Raw genomic sequence first — 27,239 nt, 5'->3', positions numbered from 1 at the left:
TACCAGTTCACTAGCCATGGCCTTCGGCCCTGCCCACTTCCACATCCCCCTTCAGTGTAGCTGTAAAAATCCTTTTAACTTGATTATTGTTGTAACCCCCAGCTCCCCCAACCATGGTTCTATTAGTAATGTACTTCAGATAACCGCATTTTTCTGTATTTCTCATATACGCACAATTATCGAAAATAAACGATGAAAAAAAATGCTTCCATGCACTCTCCAAGTGCCCCCCCTAAACTGTGAATGCTCCCCCGACTCCAGTCCTCTTCACCTCCCCATCCCGCTCTCATTCCCCACCAACACTCGTAGTTTCCTGTGACACACTTTCAATCCAATCTCGTTTTCTCTGGTGGCCGCATTTATCCCACTGAATAACCGTGGCTACGAGAACACTTTGCTCTTAACTTTATCCCTAGTCCCATCCCACTCCCACATTGTGTCCTCTCCCCCCCCCCCCCCCCTCCCCACCTCTAGCCTGATGCCATTTCATCGCTTTTCCACCTCAAAAGGGCATTTTTCTGCCTTTTCGTTTTTGGGTACCCATGATTCTCTCTAGCATCAAATAAAAAAAGGCAGCTTTTTCATTTCCGAGAAGCTTCTGCTGCAGTGCACCATGGGAGATATTGCTATAATTTTGGGAGAAGGGGGCAATTCATTTTTTCTGTTTTCATATGCATCTTCATACTCAACTATAGTGCAGCAACCTCCTCACTATTATATATCCATCCACAACACAGACACTGAAAATCAAAAACAGCCGAAACATAATGAACCAAAACCGGGGTACGCCACTGAAATCATTTTGGTGCAAACCATCATACAAGGAGATGAACCCAGCCAAACCAGCATATCCCTCGCAGAGAAACACAGATCATACTTGCATTAACCCTACTAAAAAGTTCCAGTATCCTAAATACTCACCCTAGAACCACCAAACAATACACACACCTCTCCCACAGCTGAAACCACCACAACCTGCACTCACTCTGCAACACCCAACTCAACAGACTACAGGAAACTAAACCACAGACACGTAAACTACCCCATATACACTTGTGCACCAAAACACTGCCATATCCTTACCAACTAAAAAGACCCAGCGGTGTCCATTTTTTACGAACTGAGCCTAACAGCCCAGAAAAGTTCTCTTGTGCTGTCCCTCTCCATCCGACTAACCCTCCAAATCCCTCCTTCCTTTTCTGATCCACCAGAGTGCCTGGAGACCATGAAAATGGCAGCGGTGCACAATATAAATCGCAATAAAGTATAATATCTGAAAGAAAACAGGAAGACCTGTAACAGATTAGTTATGGTCTATGCAATACTCAGTATGTATATACTATGTACATTCTCGCTTGAGTATATAGAGTCTTGCCGCACTCAAATTGTATTTAAACTCAATGGTGGTACTTAAACCTTCTAGGGTGGAGTTGGCATCTTGTGAGGTGAGCTTAAGTCATTTGACAATGTCACAAGTACACGAGAGAGGACAGAATCATGCCCACTTCTGCGTTGATCTAATATTGTGTTATGGGTGTTGCTTGTAATGTGAACGCTGCAACCTAATCCTTGCTATGCACGATTCCTCAGTGCAAACATAGAATGAATTATAATGCAAGGTTTGTTGCCTGCATAGCATCTAAGCGACTATAGGTTAGTAATGAAATGCAGGGGGAGGAGCCCTAAATAGGAAATGGGGGCATAGAAGAGAGAATGCATCTTCATCAGGTGATGTGGGTTGCTTATCCAGTGCTCAATGCTGCCCTAGAGGCCTCTAAAGGGAAACGGGAGAGAATAAAGCAAGGGTTAGTAGTTATTTTCGATTGATGCATTGCAAGCTTATGAGGAAATGATACTTTCACAACTTTGCAAAATATTTAATTATTTTACCCACTCTCTCTCTCTGCAGGTCAGAAGACTTGTCTGCATTTACATGGCGTCTTTCCCTACATCTATGTGCCATATGATGGACAGGGGCAGGATCCAGATCGCTATCTTCATCTTGTGGCATTCAGTATTGACCGAGCGCTTAATGTGGCATTGGGCAATCAGTCTTCAGTCCAGCATGTGTTCAAGATCTCATTAGTATCAGGAATGTAAGTATTTGTCACAATGTTCAAAAATGTATTTTTAATCGCAACCGTTCCCCCACCATGTGATTCTCTATCATAATGACTGCTTAGTATTTAGGCTCTTCAGAAGCATCTGAGCTCTCCAAATTCCATATCTAGAAGAGAAGGGAGAGGTGGGAGAGAGAAGAGGGAGAGCAAAAATACAATTTCCCTTTTCCTTTCCCACCCTCTTCTCTCTGGCGCACGCTCTTCATGCATGTCTCTCTCTGTCTCTCTCTGTCTCTCTCTGTCTCTCTCTGTCTCTCTCTGTCTCTCTCTGTCTCTCTCTGTCTCTCTCTGTCTCTCTCGGTCTCTGTCTCTCTCTCTCGGTCTCTGTCTCTCTCTCTCGGTCTCTGTCTCTCTCTCTCGGTCTCTGTCTCTCTCTCTCGGTCTCTGTCTCTCTCTCTCGGTCTCTGTCTCTCTCTCTCGGTCTCTGTCTCTCTCTCTCGGTCTCTGTCTCTGTCTCTCTCGGTCTCTGTCTCTCTCTCTCGGTCTCTGTCTCTCTCTCTCGGTCTCTGTCTCTCTCTCTCGGTCTCTGTCTCTCTCTCTCGGTCTCTGTCTCTCTCTTGCTCTCGATCTCTCTCTCTCGGTCTCACTCTCTCTCTTGCTCTGTCTCTCTCGGTCTCGCTCTCTCTCTTGCTCTCTCTTTCTCACTCTGTCTCTGTTTCTCTGTCTATTTCTTGCTCTGTCTGTCTGTTTCTTGCTCTCTGTTTCTTGCTCTCTATCCTGTCTCTCCTTTCTTGCTGTCTCTCCCTTCTTGCTGTCTCTCCCTTCTTGCTCTCTCTCCTGTCTCTCACTTCTTGCTGTCTCTTTCTTGCTCTGTCTCTCCTTTCTCCCGCTCTCTCTCTCCTTTTCTCTGTCTTTCTCCATTCATAAACAAGGCCCGCTAGTTGGATCATACTTTGTTTTATCACATCCGAACAAATAATGTGATTCTTTAAGGTCTTATTCCAACATTAGAACAAATGCATACTTTTGGAATTGCGACACTCACACCATCCTTTGTAAATCATATTTTCACAGTTACTAGCACTTTGATCTTACACTGCAACCATGTTGAGGGAAAGGACCAATCAAGTCTAGATAATGTTTGTAATACCTCCATTGGGAACCTGGTCCAAAAGGTGAGCACTTTAACAAAGGTTCCTAAAGGTGCATCCAGTAATATTTCCACCCACAAATGTAATGACCTATACTCCTGACCTACCACTTTACTTGAATTTCAGTTCTTATTTAGAATCCTTTTTTAGCTATACATATTTATATCTTATGAACCTGTTAGAATAGTAAGCAAATAACATTTGTGCAAAACAGCGCTAAGATTTATCAAATGGTAGCAGAGTAAGTACTAGACACTATGTCAAAGGTCTTGGGGGGGGGGGGGGAGGTGTCCCCAACTCGACATGGGCCCAAGATTGACACTACTACATATATGGGAGAGTGTGATATCACTTCAAAGGAAAAGAAGTTGCTCTCAACATTGATAGTAGCTTAAAGAGATAAAGCAGCAAAGTAGGGGGAGTGGACTCCCCTTGAATCGCAAAGTGGAGGAACGGGATGGAGATTAGTTGCTCACTAGACGAGTGTGTGTTCATGCCAAGGGGATGTCACATCAAACCAACAGATATGGGGTAAGTAAATGGACCAGTAAGGAGTCGGCTAGAGGAGCTTTGGTACCCTCTCCCATGGGATGCAAGCGGAAAGGGACCGAATAAGGAAGGGAGAGCAACGTGGCGGAGAAGGGAAGGTAAAGATGGATGGGGGAAGCAACATTTGTCACTATGAAGCAGTGAAACAATTTTGTGTAATGTTTTTATTTGTATTTAACAAAATAATAAACTATTTGCATAAAAAAAACTATTAGAGTAGGCACTCAGTTGAGGTGGGGAATTAAGAGAGGTGATGTCTGACAAAATCAGTCATCTGATCAGTAAGGCCCTTGTGGGAATTGAAGCATATGAATAGTCCAAGAAGGCAGTCGGGCAGTGTAAATGCTGGAACTGGACTCTGAAACTGAGGGCAGCATTGTGTGGTAAGACGGCCGGAGCGCCACTGGGGATAGGAAGAAACGCTAGCAAAATGGCAGTTACTGCTTGCAGCTTAATCAGAGCTATAAGTCGATAGTCTCCTGTGGTCTGCCAGTAGGAGATGGTAGTTCCTGGCAGAAGGGGCACGACATGTCAACAGGGGTTTCAGGATGCACAGAAGGAGCTGGTGAAGCAGTGGCCCAGAAGACTAGCTTTAACACTGCAGGTCGGCTATCATCCCTTAAATGAAAATAAACCAAATGAAGCCAGAATGGATCAGTTAATTCACCTCAACCCGGCTAGTGTGTCAAGGAAGTCTTTTGGTCAGGACTCGGTCTTCTTCGGACCACAAATTCTATTTTAGGAGGTACCATGGATCTTGTGAATCTGTTGCATATTCTGCCATATAGTGGTTGGGCCACAGTATTTGACATGATCTACTTTGGAAGCAAAGATAGGTGTTGACGGTGTAGTCCCGTCATAAAATCCCTGTACCAAGTGTGCGGGAACACCCTATTTCCCTGGGTGCCAATGCCCTCTGTTTTTCTCACCACTAGGTCGCAGGAGTAAGAGTAGAGATTGTAAAGAACAATTTACAGATTAACCAGGACTGGAAACTAGGCTGACTGCTCTGCTACTGTATTCAGAATTGCTCTAGCACAGATTCAAGGACAGCCACACAGAGCCGGTACCATTAGGCACACAGCACATCCCTGAACCTCCACACTTGGAATTAGAGACCGGTTGTATGAGTCCCTTTTTCACGTTTGCATTTATTTCTTGCTTGGCTCGCATGTTACAACCATCCTTAATGGAGAAAACACCTTTTTAACCTTTGTCCTAAGTGTAACGCCATGTTCCCATGCATCGTCACCTATAAAGTTTGTAATCCTTTCCTTCTCCCGGATCTCAATAAAGAGGCCTGCTCTGTGTATCAGAAGATTAACGCCAAAGACACTATGGAGTCAAAAACAGCTGCACTAAGCAGAATATCCAATGGAGGTGGCAAATGGTTCCCCCAAGGTCCTTCCGAATGGTAGTCACAGGGGACGGGGGTTAAGTCTGACGCCTAAACCATGCAGCCGCCCCTCCTGCTCCAAAAACAAAGGAAGCTAATGAAGCTTCCAGTCATCTGCCCAGTCACTAAAAAGCATCCCCAGAGTTGGCTTTGAAGCCTCCCTTTGGCATGCAAGGAGTTGGTGTGACTAATATGGCCCACACCATCAACGCTAACCTGGGGAGTTCAGCAAAAAGCCACCCCACAAATGCAGTTCAGAGGCCACTAATCCACACAAAAAATACACACTTAAACCAAGCCTCACATCGACTCTAGCCGTTAAGAGCATGATGGTGAGACCATGCAGTCCTGTTCCAAAGCCACCATTTTGAGTTATCCACTGCGTACTTCTAAAACCAAGCATGGCACAGAGAAAACACACACCCACCTTCAGCGACCCACGTTGATAGTCTGCCTCAGTTTTTCGACATCCATGCCAAAAAACCCAACCAATGCCTCTTGTAACACATTTATTTAATTTCACCAGAAGAGCCTGCAGATACTGATGTCCTATTCACTTTCTACTGCTTTGCAAAAGTGAAAACAAACCTGACTTCCCGTATGAGGGAGCTGGGAGGAACCTCCTTGACACAGCTGTCAGCTTGGCACACACATGCCAATCTGAAGGCCATGTAAACCATACACATCCATTATTTTCAAATAAATAGAGAAAAACCAAATAAGGAAAAAGTACAACACATACCTAGGGTGTACTTCTTCCAAGGTATCAACAGAAGAGTATTCCCAACCACTAGTGGGTGAAAGAGGAGTTCTGCCTCAAGGAGGAAGTCTTCATCGTAATCCATGAGGACAATCACTCCAACTGTGGCAGGTCAGAAGGAGGGCACGGACACTCGGAGGACATGTTGCACATTATTTTATCAAAGTAACACTATGGCCTAACTTTACCTATCACTATGGGTGGTCCCTGCCTATATTAATAACTAAGGTGCTCGTCTGTAATTCGTGAATGTTCAAAGAAATAAGTCTGCTGTCCAAAATGACCCTAGCACTATGTAAACTAAATTAGGTTACGAGACTGACTTCCTTCTCTTCTCGTATCAGTCTGTAGTATTCCTCCTTAATTGCCTTCAAATAGTCTCTCGTAATTTCTTGAATCAGTCTTTGTAACTCTTCAATGGACTATTGACGTTTCTTTCCTCCTTTAGGGAGAACTTTTATAAAATCAATGTTTTTTGTTGCTTGTTTAAACATCTCCTTGGAAATTATGTCCCTTATAGGCTTTCCCTCCCGGGCAATTATAGTCCAGATTGTTTTGTTGTACTTGACTTCGCATATAGTTCAATTGCCTAGTTCCTCTGAGCTCTGGCTCACAATACTCCTTCACTTTTATATAATATTCTTCTTGTGTAGAATATTGAGATTCCTTCCCCTTTTCACAGGGTATTTTTATCCTGTGTTCTTTTCTCTCTTTATTTCGATTTTTAGCAATTCGCTCTTCTGTGTCATAATGCTTTGAGTTCATATATTTTAGATTTAACTTCACCTCTTGATTTCTACCGACACAAGTTGTTGGTACGTGATAATGAATCCCTCTGGGCATCCCATTATTCCTGTTCTCCCTGTTAACTTCAGCTAAGAGGCAGAACCTCCTCTGGAGCCCTGTGCTTCGGGGATCTTCTTTCTGGTACCACACTGTAATGGGAAACAGTAGCGGCCAGCATTGCGGGGAAAAACAGCAGTGAAGAGGACAAGCCAACTATCCCACAAGATACCAAAATACTAAGTATAAGAGTCAAAAGTGGAAAAACTACATATCCCAGAATGCCCCACCAGCCAACTACTAGGCAAAGTAGAAGGGACACGAGTGAACAAAGACCCAATCTACATAATCACAGAATGCCCCAGCCGAAGCATGTTCAACATAAAAGCCTGAAAAGGGGTAAAGAAATGAGATGGGGAAAACGAAAAACCACGTTTCCATATAATGAGGAACGCTTGCAGGCAGGAGTTAAAAATAAGGCAGGCTATGCGAGGGTTAAGCAGGGAGGAGGAGAATTGGCCTCAGGGGTGAGAAACACAAGGCTGGGGATGCCCGATGTTAATTGCTGGGGAGGAGGGCCACGGGAGTTAAAAACAGGTGAAAACAACTCAACTTGTCTCTCGCCTTGCAGGAGTGGAAGGAGGCTGACGGAGCAAACTCAGACTGGTATGAGGCCAGTTCCCCATATCGGTGGGCATATTAGAAGGAAAAGAAAAGCACACCGAAGTGCCCCATACCTGGCTTGCAGACCGATTGCTCAGCGGATGAAGGCTCCTGAGTAAAAGGAGATTCCAGTGTGAAAACATACACCGGACGTTTAAGTGATTCCAAGCCCGAGGCCAGCAAGGAACGGCTGCATCCTGGAGAGCCTTCATCAGCGAGCCGGGGAAAGGTTATGAAACAATCACTGGAGTCGAAGGGCGTGCGGAGAAAACACTCTAATCCAGTATGAAGTGCGCTTGGCTTCAAGGAGGTTTTCCATCCATATTATTAAGGTGCGAACTGCATTTTTTTTTGTTTAAGGAAAGGCTGCATTCCGGAGGTTTTTCGCTTTATGGACTGCATTTAAGTTGGAACCCGGCTCGCTCTGATTTGACCTTGACGAACTTTATTGAAGAGCGTTTAAAACCATGGAGAAAGTCCTATGTTACTGATTCTGCCTTATGAAATATAAGTGACATATTTAACCGAGCGTCGTGATAACTGCTGGCATTAAATAAATATCTGTTGCCACACCTTTCTGTCTCTGGCTCACTACTTAACACACACCATTGTCAGTTTCCTTTCGTCAATATTTTCTTCCTCCTCGCGGCATCTCAGCCTCTCTGTACCTGACAGGACACCCTGCTGCTTTATGCTTGAGGTGGTGTCAGCAATGGTTTGTGGACCGGATGTCCACCACAAATCCCTCTTGGTCTCGCCACCACCTTCATCCGGGCTTCTGCCCTCTTGGCGTCTGTCTTGGGATTTGCAGTGCCTATGGTGTCCAGTCTTTCACTCGTGTGAGTTTTTCTTCTTGGCTTCTGCTCACTTCACCCTCTTTTTCCTCCGGTGTTAAACAGCTCGGGGGCTTCCCGTGTCTGCATATGCCTTCCTCTCTTTCTCCATTACTTGTTGGTGTGACATGTCAGATAACATTGTCCGGTAAATAAGGAGAAGAAACTCTGCTCCCGCACCAAAACGCAGAAAACTACTACAAGTTCCCACAACACTGTATAAGTTAAATCCTGATATACCATATGGGAATATGTATTGCTAGAAGTTGAAACTGATGACCCGAGATACTGGGATGAGGAGACTACTTCCAGAGGAAAAGAGTCAAATATGGTGGTAGTCCTTTTGTTTATGTCTGACAATTAGACAACCGATAAAAGAGAAGGACTAAATCTGGGTGATCGTGGTTGGAGTATCAGTGGGAGAGAGCCGAGTTGTGTAAGCAAATGAGGGAAGTCGAAAGTAGATGAGAAGCTAAGTTGGAGAAGACAAATTGAGTAAGCAGTGTTTGGGTCGGGCATGCTATGTAAAGCGAAAGCACCGAAATGAGGTCCGAGATGTGGGGTTTTTCCCCAGGTGGCAGGGAGGGAAACCATACACTGAGAACCAAAGCCGAGGGTGTCTGGTTCACCCGCAGCTATCGGGGAGTGAGTACAGATGGCACATTGAAGGGGCTGACTTCGCAGAGGAAAGGAGATGGATGACCTGCAAGGGGCCGGGAAAACACAGGAGCACAAGCGGCACTCAGAGACAGATTATTAAGCGCCGTCACTTCCCAACCGCTCGTACGCACAAAGCCAGCGGGCGTTGCAGCGAAGCCAAAAGGAAGATTGAGGCTTCCAACGCTGTTGTCGGCAGCATCGGGCTGCAGAAGACGTGCTGCATTTCTGGTGAACAGAGAAAGTGAAAGACGCTAAAGCATCAAACGTAACAATTATTGACAACCCGGCAAACGCTGCGGAGCGGGTAAGCAGACACGTTGTGTATGCTGTGTAAAACATTTCTGTGTCTACAGAAAATGTCTTGGATCGATTCCTAAGAGTACCCACTGTACCACAAAATACCAAATTTCTATGCTTTTGAAAGTGGGCAGGAGAGTAAACCCACTTTACCAAAGAAGTATATTGGCAAATCTATATACAGATCTATGTATGTATGAAGGTTAATCACAGGAAAGCAGCAAAGAACTCTGTTGCTTAGTGAAACAAAATGTTCCTAGTCCCAGTGATTCTGGGAAGCAAAATTGACACTACTTGGCAGTACACTTGGTAGTAAAGAGAACCTGTACTGCCGAAAACCACTTAAGCCACACTTAAAGAAAGACAACATTTAGGTAATTACTCTTTATTACTGTCCACTGAAAAGACCAGGGGAAGGGGATTGTCCCCCTTGGCATTTGAGCATTCATCACCAGGGGAGGAAAACATTTTCTCAAGAGTAACAAAACCCACCAAGACATCATTGAGCTAGTGGAACTGTTTATTAGGTTGGGAACATTGTGCATATGAATTTTGGGTTGCTGGACCTCCAGATTGAAACTTGGTATAATCAAGTGGAGGAAGGCTGCAGGAAAGCAGCCAAGTACATTTTACTTTCCCCGATAGATTTTCTAGTATTTAGAGTGATAGTCTGAATAGGTTTTGGACACAAGATGGCGAACTTTTATTTGGACAACCTGACAAAAAACGGTCTCATTTGTTAGTTTTATTGAGGCAGGAACCCCTTCATAGAGGGTTATTGAGGCATTTTTCCGATCCCTTTTATTATTTAAATAAAAGCATTTTTGAAACAACCCAACACTGTCAGTCTACTTACTCAGACCCCTCACATTAGGCACACGTTATTGAAGTACTCGTGCCAGTTCATTGGACATCTTGATTTAAAGGGACATGTTCTTTTTCCTTGCAACAGTAAAATCTTGTAAGTGTTTCTTAGTCCTAGTCTTGATAGTTGTCTCTGATATGTTAGAGCATCTCATGTAGGCCAGGGTGTGCACACCTTGTGCACAGCTTGAGGGACTCAAACTCTGCCTTCCACACTACTCCTCCCCTCTCCACACTACTACTCTACTGACACCTTGTCCCTCAGTCACCATCAATTCACTTCCCCAGTCCCCTTTTCTCTCGCTCCCTACTTGCCCTCTCTCAATCTCACTCCTGTACCTTCCATGCACACTCAGACAAGTACCACCCTCTCCCACTAACCAGTACCTCAATCTCCAACAATGCTCCTCCGCTCCATCCTTCCTCTGCCTGTTCTCCTAGTCTGCCTGCGCCTCCCTTAACCTTGCTTGAACATCCCACACCTTCCTCCTTTTTATCCTTTTCCCTCTGCTGGATCCCTGGGCCAACAGCTGACTGTTGTGATGAATCTAAGGAACTAGTCTCTTCTCCCCAAAGGGGAGTGCACCGCCTTTGTGACTAAATAGGTGAGCCTGCTAAGCTTAACACCCCCTCAGGGACAGAGTAAGCAGGATCTCACAGGATCCCCGCCCCCCCTGCTTCCTTCGAGGACATGCAATCCCAAGATAGGCATATTTATTATCCTCCCTTATTTTAAGAACACATTTGTTGGTTATATGCGAATACAATGGTGCACTGACTCACAATGTCATGCACGAGTGGTTGGCTTGTCGTCTGACCGCTTTCAGACACTGTCGGTGCCTGAATTGCGAACAAAGAGAACAAACATGTCAATTTTTGGTGCAGAACAAACTCATACGATCCGCACTGAGGCAGGGGAAGGCCTCCTCCTGGGAGGTGCCTCTAGCGGAGGCAGACCGCCTGGCGTGGTGTTCACCTGTGCAGAGAGGCTCATGGAATGCTGAGACGCTGACTGAGGAAGTCTTTGGGCATACCCAGAGGATCTCGAACCAGAGTTGTGACTGGCCTGTGCGAGAGAGGCCCAGACTCTTAACTGCGGCTGAGATGAGAGAAGCTGCCGAAGAACTGATGCCGCCGAACCCAAAGCTCCCCGTCTGACCCAGGTGGAGCGAAATGGAGAAACAGGCACACTGTGGATCCCGGAGACATTGGCCCACTATATACCCCTAGGCGGAGTGGCAACAAAGATACCCCAGGGTGGGGCAAGAGACGTTTTAGCCCAAGGCAGGCTACAAGACACTATTTCCCAAGGCAGTGTGGCAGGAACGATTCCCCAGGCTGGGCACGAGAAGCCGTAGCCGAAGATGAGCTACCAGAATCCATACCCCATTGCGGTTCCATAAATTCTACCCAAGGGTGGGGTGAGAACTAATATATTCCGAGGTGGGGCGGGAGAAGCCACAGTCCAAGGTGGCTACAAGAAACAAAACCCTAGGAGGGGCTGTCAGATACCAGACCCCAGAGAAAGGTCCTAATTGATATCCCAAGGTGTGGGAAAAGAAATCAAATCCCAGGGAGGAGTACGAGAGACCATGCAAGACAGGCTGAGAACCACCCAATTCCAAGCATGGACATAAGAAATCCAAATCCAAGGTGGCTGAGAAACCCGACGACCCATAAAAGCTAACGATCACTGGAGAGAGCTGAGCAAGACTCTAAGGTGGGGAACCCAGGCAAAATACCTGGTACTGAGTAGCGAATTAGAAAACAAACCAGGTTAGTAAGGGATTAATGAGAGACTAATACTATGGCACACCTGTGCAGCAAAAGGACAAGAGACTTGTAATGATTGGAACTCTGAAAGGGGCATGGAGCCCATGCTACCTGTGACTAGGAGAGATCACAAGGGGTTTAGAAGTCGCTCAATATTCCTCAGTTGGGAAAGAAATCTTGTGTTTTTGGTAAGATTTTCCTGTGTTCAAAGTGGTAGGGACAGAATCTTGAATAGAGTATGGTTTCTGGACGAATATCTTAATTTTCCATTTATAGGACATCTTGACGAGCACCCTTTTTAACTACTTTTCTCTATGGAAGGGCACTACACATCAGGGACCAGGTAGGGTTTTGAAGCCCTTAATAATAAAGACCCCTTAAGAAAATGACAGAGCTTCTGTCTCCTGATTAACTTGCACACTGTCCACTTCCTGGGGAGGTGTCGCAATCAGTCAAACATTCAAAAGGGGCCTTAAGCCCAGCTCCTTTTCCATCCAAGTTACCATCTGTCTTCAATAATGACGGCCAGCAACAGTTAATGTTCCAATTCGTATGAGGGTCTTGCAGCTGCTTAAGGATGCTGGCTTGGTGAGTTTGCTGCTACACGGCTCACGTCCAAAAACGAGCTGGCACTCCCTTTTGCTTTCATCTACTTCTGATCCCACCATTCAAAGACTAAACAGCATGCGTGGAGGTTGTGCCGCTGCCTAACAATCCTGCACAAAGGTGCGAGGCCCTAGAGATGATGGCTAAATCCCATCATCTTTATTGAATTTGAACGAAGAAAATCTTTTTTATTTTGATTTTGCATCTTAAAATTATTTAACCCAGCGCGACTTCGCGCTTCCTGGCACCTCATTGTGTGGGCAACAACCTCTGTGGCCGCGTAAGTGGGTAAGATCTCAACTTTGTGCCTTTTGTGTGCCGTCCTCGCAGCAATTTCAACATGGCCATCGCCTTGGATGGGCTGTAGAGGCTACCCAGTGCCTCCCAACTTGCCTCCTGAAGCTCATTGGGCATCGGGATTCCTAAATTGCCCAACCAGGGACCGGCAGTCTTTAGTCGGCCCCCTAGTTCAAAGGCCCACTTTCTAATGCCTTGCCTTTTTCCCCCTGTCCATTGCCTCACCGGGTTTGTAGTTCCTCTCCTATGTCGCTGAATGTTTTACTTTGTCCTGCGGAAATTTGTATTTAGCTGTGCCCAGTTGCTTGATGTGTTTTCACCTTGTCCTGCTGAAAACCAAATTTAGTTGTACCTTGTGGCTGCTTGTGTCTTCACTAGCTGGCGCACTTCCCTCTCTCACCCCCGCCCTTCTGCCCCCCCCCACCACACCCGACCCCCTTCCTTCGAGTGCATAAGTGCTTCAGACTGGTAAGTTTCCACTGCAGCCAACCAAGTCGCTATCTATCTCTCCTATGCTCTCCAACTGCTTCACTATCTCCTATCCCTAAATCTGTCTTGAAGAAACTTAAGGACATACTGGGCACCAACCCAGGCCTTTCTATTGCAGACACCAATATCACGGCTTCTGCCAGAGGAGACTATCACAGACATCCTCTTCCTCGTTAACGCACCCGACCTATGGATTCGCTACATGGTCGGCTTTCTCTCTCCTATCGCCTCTTCTCCCATTAATGGTGGCACTTGTTGGGAGGTTCTCCTTGACCTCTCCGCCATTTCCAGAGTCTTCATTAAGGTTCATCTCAATGGAATCATCATGGTTCAGTCTGCCCAACCCAACCTTCGCCTCTTCGACAGGCTCCTCCCTCGCCTCACCTCTCCCTCCGCCCAGGCTCCCTTACCGTCAGTGCCTTCCTCCTCCTCTGCACAGGCGCCCCTGCCTTGCCATACTGTCCCAGCTCCCTTGTCGGCCTTGGCTCCTTCGCCATCCTCCACTATACCCCTGTCTCTCTTGCCACCCTCAGGGGAGGGTGTAGCGGGGGGATCCCCCCACCCCCAGAGGAAGACCGTCGAAGATGGCAAGCTGCTCCACATTGCCACTCAACACTCGCTCAGCCATAAAACCCTCATCTGACATCTGCAACCTCGTGCTCGCCATCACAGAGATGTGGTTCAAGCAGAGCTCTGTCACAAGCTTTGACAAACTCCTCCCTAAAGACTACAAAATCCTCTCTGTGCCCAGGCCTCAGAAGACAGGTGGAGGAGTGGCGCTTATCTTCTCAGGATGGATACCTCTGTCCATCATCCCTACTCGAGTCTACACCTCCTTCGAGTGCCTAGTTTGCAGACTCTCACTTTCCACCCAGATACTCTCTCATTTTTGCCACCCTCTATTTGCCACCATGTCAGTCCACTCTCTTCCTCTCTGAATGGGCTGACCTGGCCTCCTCCCTATTCTCCTCCTCAACTCCTCCTGAAGAGTGATCTGAACATCCATTCGAGGGGATTGGGTCCTCCGACGTATTCCATATCTATGACATGTAATCACCACAGCTGTGCTGCTTCGGAAACTTTTTTCGGCGTCTGCGTCCTGCGTCGATGACGTTGATGCGCCGTCGTCGAGGACCTCCTCCGACGTCCGACGTCATCCGATGTGATAAGTAGGACGCACGACGCCCATAGCCTCAGTTCCGTTTTTTCCGCGAAGGTGTTGCTTCGTGTTTCTCGGTCTAAACGCCTCGACTCTTTGGAGTTCTGTTCTATCTCGGTTTTTCGAACCTGTTCGTTTGTGAAAATCCTTCTGAAGATGTCTACTTCGTCTTCGACCCCGCGTCCGGGTTTCAAGAAGTGCTGGGAGTGTGGGTCCAAGATGTCGGTGACGGACTCGCACGACGCCTGCCTCTGGTGCCTCGGGGAGGCCCACGACACGGATGACTGTATCGACTGCCAGTCGCTCACGTCCAAAGCCTTACGCGAACGTAAGAAGAAGTTGTCGGTAGGTCGGGTGTCCAAGCCCCGGAAGTCGAAGTCTGCGGGGCTTTCGACGGATGATTCGAGGGTTGACTCTCCGTGTCATCGTCGGAAGTCTCGTGGGTCTCCTTCTAGGAGTCGGTCTCGCCACTCCTCAGCCTCTTCGAGGCATTCTCGGAAGCGCCCTCACCGGTCGTCTTCCAGGTCCTCTTCGGAGGGCTCTGCCCGGCACGTCGCTTACCCCTCCAGCCGTGCGACGCTGGAGGAATGGGCTTCCTTCGGGAAGAAGATGCTGGCGATTCTTGAGTCGCAGGGTAATCAGCCGTCCGCGCCCCCGAGTGGGGTCGGTCGTGTGAGGTCGAGAGACACCGCTCGCAAGTGTGGTCGGCACGAGTCACGGGAGAGGTCCCGTTCGGACAAGGGGACTCGTTCTCGGCGTACCCGTTCCAGGTCCCGGTCCTCGACGCATTCGAGACCGTGTGCTCCTGTGAGGTCTTCGAAGAAGGCATCGACGTCTGTGGCGTCGAGGGAGTCAACAGGCTTTCTCGTGGCTCTGGCTCCGAGGAAGTCGTCGATGCCGTCGACTCTCAGGTCGTCGAGGGACACGCTCGGGGCTCCGGCCTCGAGGGCTGTGTCGACGCCGCCGATTCTGGAGGCGCTGCATCTGACGCCGATTTCCTCGACGTCAACGCTGATCCTCTCGGCGCCGATGCCGGTTCTCTCGACGCTGGCGCCGATTCGTTCGACGCCATCGACGCCTTTCGTGTCGGAGGTACCCCAGGGCACGGGTGGACCCCCTAGGAAGGCTCTGGTTAAGAGCAAGCACTCTCGAGTGCCTTCTTTTCGCCACCTGGACTATATTTCAGAGGCGGATGAGGATTCTGATGGCCTGGTTCCTAGTCAGGTTCCGGATGAAATTGTCTCGGGCCATAGTCAGTTTGACGAGTTGAGACAGTCACTGCATGATGCCAGTGGACTGGACACCTCTCCGGAGGTGGAGTTTTGTAGGCCTGAGCCTGGCTCCCATGCTTATTCCTCGTACCGGCGCCTTATGGCTAGGGTTTCTGAGTACTTGGGATGGTCTGCTCCCCCAGGGGAGTTTGTGCAGGATGATCTGACAGACATCCTTGATGTTGGTCCCCCAACTGACCCGGTTCTGCCGTTCCATATGGCTTACAGAGAAGGGCGGCGGCGGCTTGGACTGCTCCGGAGAGTCTCCCGGCGGTGGGCAGATCCTTGTCGAGAAAATACCGTCCAGCCAGTGGCGACCCCTGCGACTTGGCCAGGCACCCCACTCCGGAGAGTTTGGTGGTGCAGGCGGCCACGGCCCCGGCGAAGCAGGCGTCGTACCCTACCATCCCTCCTGATAGGGACGACAAACGTTTTGATGGTTGGGCGAAGAAAGTGTTTTCTTCTGGTGGTATGGCGCTTCAGGCGGCCAACTCCATTTGTGCCTTGTCACGTTTCACGCACACTCTGTGGAACTGTGTTGCGTTAGCGGCTGAACATGTTCCCGAAGGGGACGAACGGGATGGTTTCCTTGCTATGGTCCAGGATGGTAAGGATGCCATGTGTGAGTCCGTTCAGTCTGGTTTGGACTTAGCTGAAAGCGTCAGTATGTCCATGGCGGCGAGCACCGTGATACGCAGGTTTGCGTGGTTGCGGAAGTCGGGGTTTGCTCCTGATGTGCAGTCCCGGCTCCTCAACATGCCCTTTGACGGTGAACACCTTTTTGGCAGCAAGGCTGACGAGAGCCTTGAGAGGTTGCAGACCTCAAAAGCTGCAGCGAAGTCGTTGGGTGCTGAAGTTCGCCAACCTCCGCCTTTTCGTCCTAGGGGACAGCAGTGGAGGGGTGGTTCCTTTCGCTATTACTCATCCTTCAGTAAAGCGAGAGGAGCTGGCAGTCAAAGAGGCCAACGCAGGGGTACCAGAGGTGGACGACAGGGTACCCGTGGTGCCAAGGCCGCTCGGGCAGTTGCCTCTTTGCCCTCAGGTAACGCCGCAGCCGCTCCCACTCTGTCGTGAGGCCATGTCCCATGGTTCGCCGGTTGGGGGAAGGCTGGCGCAGCATCTTGTAGAGTGGCAAGCCATTACTTCAGATGTGTGGGTTCTGGAGATCATAACCCACGGCTACTGTCTTCCTTTTCGGCACAGGCCTCGCGACAATCCACCGGGGAACCTCTTTGCAGAGTCCGGATCCGCTCCTTGCGCAGGAAATTCAAGCCCTGCTGGAGAAAGGCGCCATAGAACTGGTGCCTGTAGCGGAGAGGAACAAGGGATGGTATTCCCCTTATTTTTTGATTTCGAAGAAAGAGGGGTGATTGAGACCCATCATGGACTTGCGCGGTTTGAACAAACTCCTCAGGAAGGACAAGTTCAAGATGGTTACTCTCTCTCAAGTCCTCCAGGCCCTTCAGCTTCAGGACTGGTTGGTGTCACTCGACCTCAAGGATGCTTACTTCCATGTGCCGATCCATCCCAAGCACAAGAAGTACCTGAGGTTCGCGGTTGGCGACTCGCACTTTCAGTTTCGGGTCCTGCCGTTCGGATTGACCTCCGCCCCGAGGGTTTTCACCAAGCTCATGGTGGTGGTGGCAGCGCATCTCAGGCAAGGGGGGATTCACGTCTACCCCTACCTGGACGATTGCTTGATCAGGGGGAGCTCTCCCGAGCAAGTCCTGGATCATCTATCGGTCAACTGTCGCTCCCTTCACAGGCTGGGCTTCTCCCTCAATTTAAAGAAGTCCCATTTGACGCCAACGCAGCGGCTCCAGTACATCGGAGCAGTGCTCGACACTTCCCTGGGGCAGTGTTTTCCTCCCCAGGTGAGGGCTCTTCACATTCAGCAGATGGTGCACAAGTTTCAGCATGCCCAGACGCTCCCAGCGTTCGAGTTCTTGAGGTTGCTCGGCCTCATGGCATCCTGCATCCTGCATTCTTCTGGTGCCAGAGGCTCGCCTGCGGATGAGATCTTTGCAGTGGGCACTCAAGACGCAATGGTCGCAGTCCTCCGGCAGGATGTCGGACTCGATTCAGGTGCCGTCCTCGGTCGCCCGGGACCTTCTGTGGTGGGCCGTCGAAGGCAACTTGATGAAGGGGGCTCCATTTTGGCTTCCCTGGCCGGAGGTGACGATCGTGACGGATGCATCCCTCACGGGATGGGGAGCTCATGCCAACGGGCTGACAGTCGGCGGTCGTTGGTCTCCGTCGGAGTCCAGACTCCATATCAATCTGTTGGAGCTGAGGGCCGTCAGGCTAGCCCTGAAGGCTTTTCTGCCGTCTGTGCGAGGGAAGAATGTCCTGATCCTGATGGACAACACAGTGGCCATGCACTACCTCAACAAAAAGGGGGGGGGGGGCAGGGTCACTTCCTCTGTGCAGGGAGGGGATGCAGCTCGAGTTCTGGGCCATCCAGCAGGAAGTTTCGATCTCGGCAGTTCATCTGGCCGGAGCCGAAAACGTGACGGCGGACGCTCTGAGCAGGCAGAGCGCGATCTCTCACGAGTGGGAGTTGGCTCAGGAGATTCTCCTGGAGAGCTTCGCCCTTTGGGGGACCCCTCAAGTGGATCTCTTCGCCTCCAGTGTCAACCGGAAGTGCGAAAGGTTTTGCTCGCGGGAATTTCCTCCAAAAGGAGCCTTAGGAGACGCGTTCGTGGTGGATTGGTCATTCCCGCTGCTGTACGCGTTTCCTCCAGTCCCCGTCATCCCGCAAGTGCTGAGGAGGTTACGGAAGTTCGGTTCCCGGATGATCCTCATTGCCCCGGCGTGGGCTCGGAGGACGTGGTACCCGGACCTTCTCGACTTATCCATCTGCCCTCCACGTCGTCTTCCCTACCGAGACGATCTGCTCTCACGGGAGGGGGGTCAGGTTCTCCATCCAGAGGTCAGATCCCTCAACCTTCACGCTTGGCTTCTGAAAGGTTGAGGTATAAGGATTGGGACCTCCCTGAGGACGTGATGGAGGTGTTGCTTTCGGCCCGGAGGCCAGCAACAAAGTCTCTGTACCGTTGCCGTTGGCGTAAGTTCTGCGACTGGTGCAGAGTTCAGAATGTGGATCCTTTTGCATGCGACATCCCCATGGTTCTGTCCTTTTTACTTTCTTTGGCCCACAGGGGCTTGCAAGTGGGTACCGTTAAGGGTTACCTGGCGGCGCTGTCCATCTTTAAGCGCTCGTCTGAAGAGTGTTCTTACTTTAAAATCCCTTTGATTTCACAGTTCCTGAAAGGGCTCACTAATGTGTTCCCTCCGTCACTTTTCCTGGTGCCCGGTTGGCATTTGAACCTTGTTCTTAAGTTTCTTATGGGTGCTCCGTTTGAGCCTTTACATTCTTGCCCTTTGAGGCTGTTAACTCTGAAAACTGTGTTTTTAGTTGCGGTTACTTCCGCTCGCAGAGTGAGTGAGTTACAGGCACTTTCAGTTAAGCCTCCCTTCACTGTATTTCACAAGGACAGGGTTGTCCTTAGAGTTCGTCCTTCTTTTCTTCCGAAGGTAGTGAAGGAATTTCATTTGGCCCAGAAGGTTGTTCTTCCGGCATTCTATCCTCCTCCGCATCCTGGTAAGGAAGAGGAGAGGCTCCATAGGCTTGATCCTAGGAGAGCTTTAAGCTTTTATGTTTCACGCATGTCCCGGGTCAGAGTGGATGATCAACTCTTTATTGGTTACGCTGGAAAGCGTTTGGGGCAAGCTGTGACGAAACAGACTTTGTCTCGCTGGATTATTTTGGCGATCTTGGAGTGCTATTTTTGGCGGGTAAGGACCCACCGGCTGGCTTGCGGGCCCATTTTACCAGGGGTATGGCTGCGTCTACTGCCCTGCAAAGGGGTGTTCCTATTCGCAACATCTGTGATGCAGCCACCTGGGCTTCAGTACATACATTTGTACGTCACTATTCCCTAGATTCCATCCGAGCACAGGATCTGGCCTTTGGCAAGGCGGTCCTTTGCTCTGCTATTTGATTGGCTATTCTACATTTTGATTCTAAATTCTTTCCCTCCTCCTTGCTTTGGTACTGCTTTGGGAGTCTGTCATAGATATGGAATACGTCGGAGGACCCAATCCCCTCGAAGAACAAGTTACTTTCTTACCTGGTAACGTTCTTTCGATGGGATGGTCCGACGACTTATTCCATATCGCTCCCGCCCTGCATTCCCCGCTGCAGAATTTCTTTTGCGATTGCAGCTTACGTTCCGCAAGGCTTTGTGTCTGACTGGCAGTTGACTTATGTCACACGTTCTGGGGGAAAAAACTACAACTGAGGCTATGGGCGTCGTGCGTCCTACTTATCACATCGGATGACGTCGGACGTCGGAGGAGGTCCTCGACGACGGCGCATCGATGTCATCGACGCAGGACGCAGACGCCGAAAAAAGTTTCCGAAGCAGCACAGCTGTGGTGATTACATTTCATAGATATGGAATACGTCGTCGGACCATCCCATCAAAAGAACGTTACCAGGTAAGAAAGTAACTTGTTCTTTGGACACCCCTGACTCCTCAGGTCCTTTCCGCAACCTCTGCTACTCTCTCTCCTACCCTCTTGCTACACGCACACCGCAGGCCTCACCTTCGACGCTCTCATCTCTGACATCCCTCTCTATCTCTCACTACCTCCCTCTCTTGGACTGATCACTCTCTTCTCTCAGCACATCTGAAGCTCTTCTCTCCTCTTGCAGCAACACACCCAGCACAGCCACCTGGCTTCAGTCACCAGACCCATGAAAAAAATGAGTGGCTGGCTTTGCCTCCACCTACTCTCCTCCACCCATTCCTTTGGCTGACTCCTACCCTGACCCTTCCCTCGCTAACCTCAATTTCACTATCTCCAACACTCTTGACCTGTCATGAGGGTTCGACTGAAGCCTTCCAAAAAGTGAAACTCTAGGTAAGACTCCGACCTGTCTACCCTTAAATGGAAGTGTAGGGCATCTGAGTGGAAATGGAATGCGTCAGGCGAACCATCTGACTGGCCTGCAGCCTCCTTCAACGGCAATATCGACTCTGCATCCGCTCCAAGAAAAGTCAAGTCAAGCCTGCATCTCCGTGGCTTCAAACAACATGGTCAAACTTTTAAAAGTCTGCAATTAACTGGCCGATACTGCAGCAGCCACTACTGTCACACCCATCCAGGACCTTTGGTCGGCCCTGGCTGCGCACTTCACCACAAAAACCCAAGACATCCTCTCCACCCTCTCTTTCACACCACAGCATACACTAACACCGAAGACTCCCTTGGTCCCCCTCCACTTACCCTCTCCGTCACACCTGATGAGGTCACCAGACAAGTCCGATCTATGAAGGCTTCATCCCAACAGGTGGACCCCTGCCCCTCTAAAACCATTAAAGACAAAATATTGACTCCCTCACCCCAGCCTTGGCAGATGTTCAATCTCTCCTTTAACTTTACTTTATTATATTTATATAGCGCAGCCATGGACCCTTAGGCCTCAGGGCGCATAACAAGACGGACAACAAGAAACGCGGAGGGGGGAATAAGAAGGTGAGGTCAGAGTACAGAACTAGTCAGATAGGAGGGAAGGGACGTGTCCAATCAAGTTACAAAAACAGCAACGTTTTTGGCTTTTTTCTGAAGACTGGTAGGAATGACCGCGTAGCTCCGAAGGGAGCAAGTTCCAATGCTTCGGGGCTGCAGCGAACAAGGCTCCATTTTCAAGCTTGTTAGTGTTACATCTAGGCGTGACCAGCAGATCTTGCTTATTGGACCAAGGGGATCTGCTATTAACCTTTTTACGGATGAGGTTTTGCAAGTACAGGGGCAGAAGGCAGGATCTGCATTTAAATGTAATGACCAAAATGCGGAAGCGGATTCATGCTTCCACCGGGAGCCAATGCAGAGCCCGCCTCGACGCTGATACATGGTCACGGCGGGAGAGACAAACTACGACTTGGACTGCTCCATTCTGGACGACCTGAAGTCTATTGATGTCTGCTTTACAAAGGCCCACCAGAGTACTACTACAATAATATATCTGTCACGACCCACACTCTGAAGACCCCCTGGCCAACCTATGGGCCAGGGAGAGTCTTAATTCCAGGCCCCACTAAACCCAAGAAATTGCAGTCTAGCCCTTCTTGGGGCCAGTCCTGGCATTTGGCGCCAGGCTCATGTTTGAATATGGACTTGTGCTTGGGAACTACTTTTCATTAATGCCAGTCATGTGGAGGCATCCTCATAACCTGGCTCCTTGAAACCAGGCTTGCAGTGTAGTCTTTGTGGGTGTGGTACCATGGGGACTATTTTACATGGCCTTCTTTCTTGAAGCTATATAAACCACACCCGAATAGACTGACCCGCTTCGCGTTAGTTTGCATTACTGCAACGTAACGCTCACTATGTTCAGCTTCAGCCACGAACCTCGGAAGAATAACACCTGCAAAAGAAAGGAGAAGACATTGTGAGAAAAGGCAGCAGCTTACCTGAACTTCATCGCCAGCGGTCCGCAGCTCTTCCGACCATCATCCTGGAACCAGCGCTCCTTCCGATCGACAGACCTGTAAAAGAGAAGAAACAAGGCATTAGACATTGTACAATTAACAAACTGTGCCGAAAGGCTTACCTCGCCAGCTGCTCCTCAATCAGCATCACTACGGAAATTCCATACTCCGGCCGAGTACCGCGACCTGTGGAGAGGAACAAATAACAGGTTAGCAAAGACAAGGCATCTTAAGCGCAGCGCATAGCGCCTACTCACCGCATGAAGGCGCTCCAAAAACGCCATACTTAACGGTGAAACACAGATTCCGCCTTGCCACATATTGGACTTCCGCGTACCTAGGAAGAAAGACATTGGGCCTCATTACATGGTAGGCGGAGGACCAAGGTGCTATTAGCACCTTGGTCCATGCTGGTAAAATACCGGCACCGCCTTGGTGGAAAGGGGAAGGTTGGCGGGGCAGTAATTCCCCTTTCCCCCATTGCCCTTCCCCATTCCCATTTTTGCCCCATAGGGATCTATGGGAATGGGGAAGGCGCAAATTGTGGTACCGTAATTGGCACCCTGATCCCTTTGCGGGTTGGTTTTTAACGCCTGCAAAAAGCAGGCGTTAAAGTCTCCAACCCGCAAAGGGACCTCATAGTAAGGCGGTAAGGGTTAACGGTCACCAGTACCATTAACGGTGACCGTTAACCCTTACCGCCATCCGTGTAATGAGGCCCATTGTTTAAAAGGCATGCAAGAACAGTGATATTCACAGCAATAAGACCTACCTGAAAGACTCAAGATGGGCCGGCATCAGTGAAGCAACTCGATCGCCATTGCCCACCAAGCACAACGCGCCCCTGCCAAGACAGCAGGACGGAGAACCCGCCAACATCTAAAACAAGGTGAGGGGGAAGTCCAGAAGGGTCGCAGACCTACAGGGAGGTGGTAGGCTGTTTACCCCGGTTGCCCAGTCCTGAACATAGCTTACCTGTATTCCAGGCAGAACCCTTCCGCTGGTCGCATCTGGGTATCGCAAGGAGGGACATCTGAACCCCAACTGCTGGGTGGCGCCCCAGTGGAACCAGGTGAGCGTAACACTATCTTAGAACAAATAATAGCTCTCGCTATGGCTGCAGCCTTATCCTGGGAAATGAAAGGTCTCGGGTGCACCAGCAGCTTCACATAATAAACAGCTGCCAAGACCAGGCAAGCCACGTGAGACCGCATATTCAATAGTTGATCAAGAGCAACCCCTAGGATTTTCACTTTTGCCTGTGGATAAAGTTTCACTTCACCAAGCAAAAAGCAGCATTAGTCAGGGTGCAACTTCGCTAGCATCGGTGCAGTGCCTACAGTCATCAACTCCGTTTTACTTCAGTTGAGGGAGGGATTATAGCCGTCCATCCAATTCTCAGAGAGTAGACTCTATTAAGTTCACCTTCATCTGTGGCATGAAAGCCAGTCAGTAGGATGACTCTCCCTTGCTCCGAAAGGACAAATAAGGGAGCTATGAACATGTTATAAAAGCATGGGGAGATGCTGGCCAGGCCCCCTTTGGCACCCCGAAGTCCACTGGCACCGGAGCAGTCTCTACCTCATCCACAGAAACCCTGCTTTCTCTATTGGCTAAAGAAATAACCTATCCATTAAGCTGCGAGAGGTGAAAGATTAGCCACCTCCACCATTCTGGAAGCCACCCGAGAAAAAATCAAAGCAGCTGACCTTCACTTTGAACGAACACACATTCCTAGTTAGCTACATTCAGTGTAAGGCCGTCTTACAGGACTTGAAATTTACACTCCATCTTTGCATTTTGTCTGCTTGCTTTGCTGCCCCACAGAACCATAAATACGGAGACATTCTATATTTTTGGAAAAATAATTTATATTACTGTTTGGTTTAATTTAATGCGCAAATGAACAAGGTTGGATATATAAACATATTCAATGGGCCTGCGACATGAGGAGACTCGAGAGAACAGACAATCAAATTACAATCATTTAAACCGTGATGTGTATTTCTCAATGAGCTCTTCTTTAGGTGGACATGGAACAGAGGCAATGTTGGGTGGCAATGCAGTTGTCACCTGCACAGGTTCGTTCACAACTCCATTTATGTGCCTATCTAGGACGTCAACAATAAGTCTCTCAATAAACTCATATTGCATATCCTCAAACACTGGTTTGATCACCCATTGTTTACTTTTTTTAGTGAAGGCCTTATTGTAGCGAAGCGTCCCTAAAGTTCCGGTCGTCCTACTTTGTTGACGGCCGACATTATGGTTATGTGCCAAGACCGCTAAAAGAGTCCGATTTTTCATGCCCTCCATGCCAAAATGCAATCGTTTTGGCCTGTACTTTAGGCACATATTGTGGAACACCTCCAAATCTCCTGTGTGGCAGAATTCCGTGAGTCCCCTCAAAGCTTTTGTTATAGTTTTATCAAATACAATCTTTTCAATGGCTTTGTGAGTGGGTGATGAAGGAATCAACCACTTCTTCTTCCGTGCCTCCTCTGTGGACAAATGGCCATGTTCACAATTGTGGAAATGTTGGTTCGTGTTCCAGCTGTGCACGTTTGTACAGTGTAGCATTACTGACCGCCATTTTTCCAGTAGAATTTCCAACGACCCTCCACATGTTTTTGAGCTCCACCAAAGATGGTTGCTGATTGACTTGGACCACTGTGAAATACCTTGCATATCTTTTTTTTTACCTGCAGCCGACAATTTTTTATTGATTGTTTTTGCAAGATACCAAACGTCAAATTGGTGATTTATATTTTTGTACTCTTCTCTCATTGTCTTGGCAATTGAAACGTGTCTGTCCGTGGCTATCAGGTCGATCACCATTCCCCGCGATTGTAGTTCTTGCAATGATGCTACAAAGCCAACTTTCTCCATGGCCACTGAGGATGTACTTTGTGACACCTGCACAACCACCGAACTCACAATTTTCTTACTTTCCATGTCCTGAAAGTGGTAGGTGCAGTACTTGGCTGAAAATCCTGGGCTGTCGCACTGTCCATCACCGGCTAGCCTGAACCGTTTGCCCGCGAATGTACTATCAATGGACATTTTTTCCATTCTCCAAGCTTCGCTAATGGCTGGAAATAGATAATCGGTTTGGTATTTGTAGAACTGAGTTTTCGCAATGAAACGGATTCCCACAAACTGAAAGAAAGACTCTAATTTTTTAAAACTTGAACCACTAAAAAGTGCAGCCGCTGCACAAAGTAGATTGCCTGCTGGCAGTTGTCCCAGCGTGGGTTGTGCAGACCATGAGAAAGGATGATATTTTGTACAGGTGGCATGTATTTTAAGGTTAGTGCCTCGAATTGCACGAGTCACATTAATCAATGGCTCCCCACATACTTCCCCACCTACCGAATGCCCACATTTCAACCGAATAATAATATCAATCAAACAACTATCGAATACAATGAATTTGGCCTCTTTCCTTATACTGTCACTCTGCATCCCAGCTGGTTCGGCCTGTAACGTTGAGGACATGTCACTCACATGAAAGGTAGAATCTCTGATATCGTCTTCCGCTATGTTCAGTGATATTGAAGGTGTTTCATTGTAGTCCACTTCATTCTCTTCCATTGCAACATCTGTTCCTTTTCCGGCAATGGGTGAATAGGACAATTTCTTCAACTTTCTCGCGGTCTTAGTTTTTGCGGGTGTGGATTCTGTGAATTTATCTCCAACTGCATCCGAACTACCAGGAGGACATTCACTATCAATGGCTGGTGGTGGTATAGCTCCGTTGTCAATCACTTCATATTCTTCCCATTGGCACGATGCATCTCCAGTCTCAAGTCCCTGCCAAAAGGTTTGACAAGCAACATCTCTCGTTCGCTTCACTGTCTGTGTAGATCTAGTTCGTACACCCACTCGCAACTAGAGGACAGATTGGAAAAGGGATGTTCAGTTTAAACACAACTTACAGTATTGAACTATTAACAGTGAAAAACAACATAATATAGTGACCAGGACACTAACCTTCTTTTGCTTTCTTTTCTTTGAAACTTTCTTGCCTCGAACTTCAACATCAAGACGCTGTTGCTCCGACTCGTGTGTGCATGTCTCCACTATCTCTTGCGCTGCAACGACTACATTTTCATGATAAGCACATCCATCACGCACTGACGCTCCATCGACTCCCTGAAACATAGAACTTTCATTAGTATGTATAATAATATTGAAAACACAAAATGTACTTGGGGACCAATACCCACGTACATCTCAATAGCAAAACACGAATGAACGCTTTGTGTAGAACATTCAAACGACAATTATTCACGCATTGTTGATCTAGTTAGATGGAACTGTCAAGATCCATACCTCGGGCTCCTCAAAGACTCCCATTGATGATATTATTGAAGATGATGCTTCAGTGACTCCCTGAAACACAGTAATTGCATTAGTATGGTTTTCTATTTTGATAAAAAGAACAGAAACTTTGTGCAGGCGTGAACGGCTCATCTAAATAGACCTGCACAAATGATCAGTTGTCTAAAATAAATAATGGATATGTAAATATGATTCGATTTGCTTGATCGTTGGAAGTGTCACCACCCAGAGATCTGCATCAACTACTAGGGGTGATGTTCTTGTAGAAGAAGCTCTGTCATCTCCCTGAAACATAGTACTTGCGTTAATAAAGAAGGAAGTATAGCGGATGTAATCACGTCATATGATTTCGCTTGATCGAACTGTCAGTATCCATACCTCGAAATGCATAAGAACATCAAGCGACGATGTAACTGCGGTGCACACTTCTGCAAGCTGTTGCGCCGACCCGTAACTGCATGCTCCCCCTTCTTCTTGGACTAATGCTCCATCGACTCCCTGAAACATAGGACTTTCATTAGTAATGAACACAAAATTGAAAAAAGAAGACACATAGGAGGGCGACGGAACTGTCCTGAAACGTACCTCGAGCATCTGAGTGACATCAACGGTAGTCGTCAATACGTTGGACTCCTCAGCATCTCCCTGAAAGACAGTACTTGCATTATTTTGGATAACAATAATTATAACTGAAAACAAAGACTAGAGGACGAGTACAAGGGTGTACCATTAGGTAACATAATTACACGATAAATTAAAACTATTGATTTACATGCCTAAAACA

General features: G+C 48.4%; 1 protein-coding gene across 1 annotated transcript in view; it reads left to right on the top strand.

Annotated features, from left to right (window-relative positions):
• Positions 1 to 27,239, top strand: part of REV3L (REV3 like, DNA directed polymerase zeta catalytic subunit) — a 1,615,620-nt gene that overhangs the window by 304,521 nt on the left and 1,283,860 nt on the right. Inside the window, exon 2 of the mRNA XM_069607775.1 lies at positions 1,910 to 2,096. Within this exon, the coding sequence (XP_069463876.1) occupies positions 1,910 to 2,096 (187 nt within the window). The remainder of the gene's footprint in view (positions 1 to 1,909; positions 2,097 to 27,239) is intronic.

This window comes from Ambystoma mexicanum, chromosome 4q (genome assembly GCF_040938575.1).
Source record: "Ambystoma mexicanum isolate Mex_15411 chromosome 4q, UKY_AmexF1_1, whole genome shotgun sequence".
Taxonomy (NCBI): Eukaryota; Metazoa; Chordata; class Amphibia; order Caudata; family Ambystomatidae; genus Ambystoma; species Ambystoma mexicanum.
The sequence above is the reverse complement of the archived record's forward strand: the minus strand, read 5'-3'. Positions and strand labels throughout refer to the sequence as shown.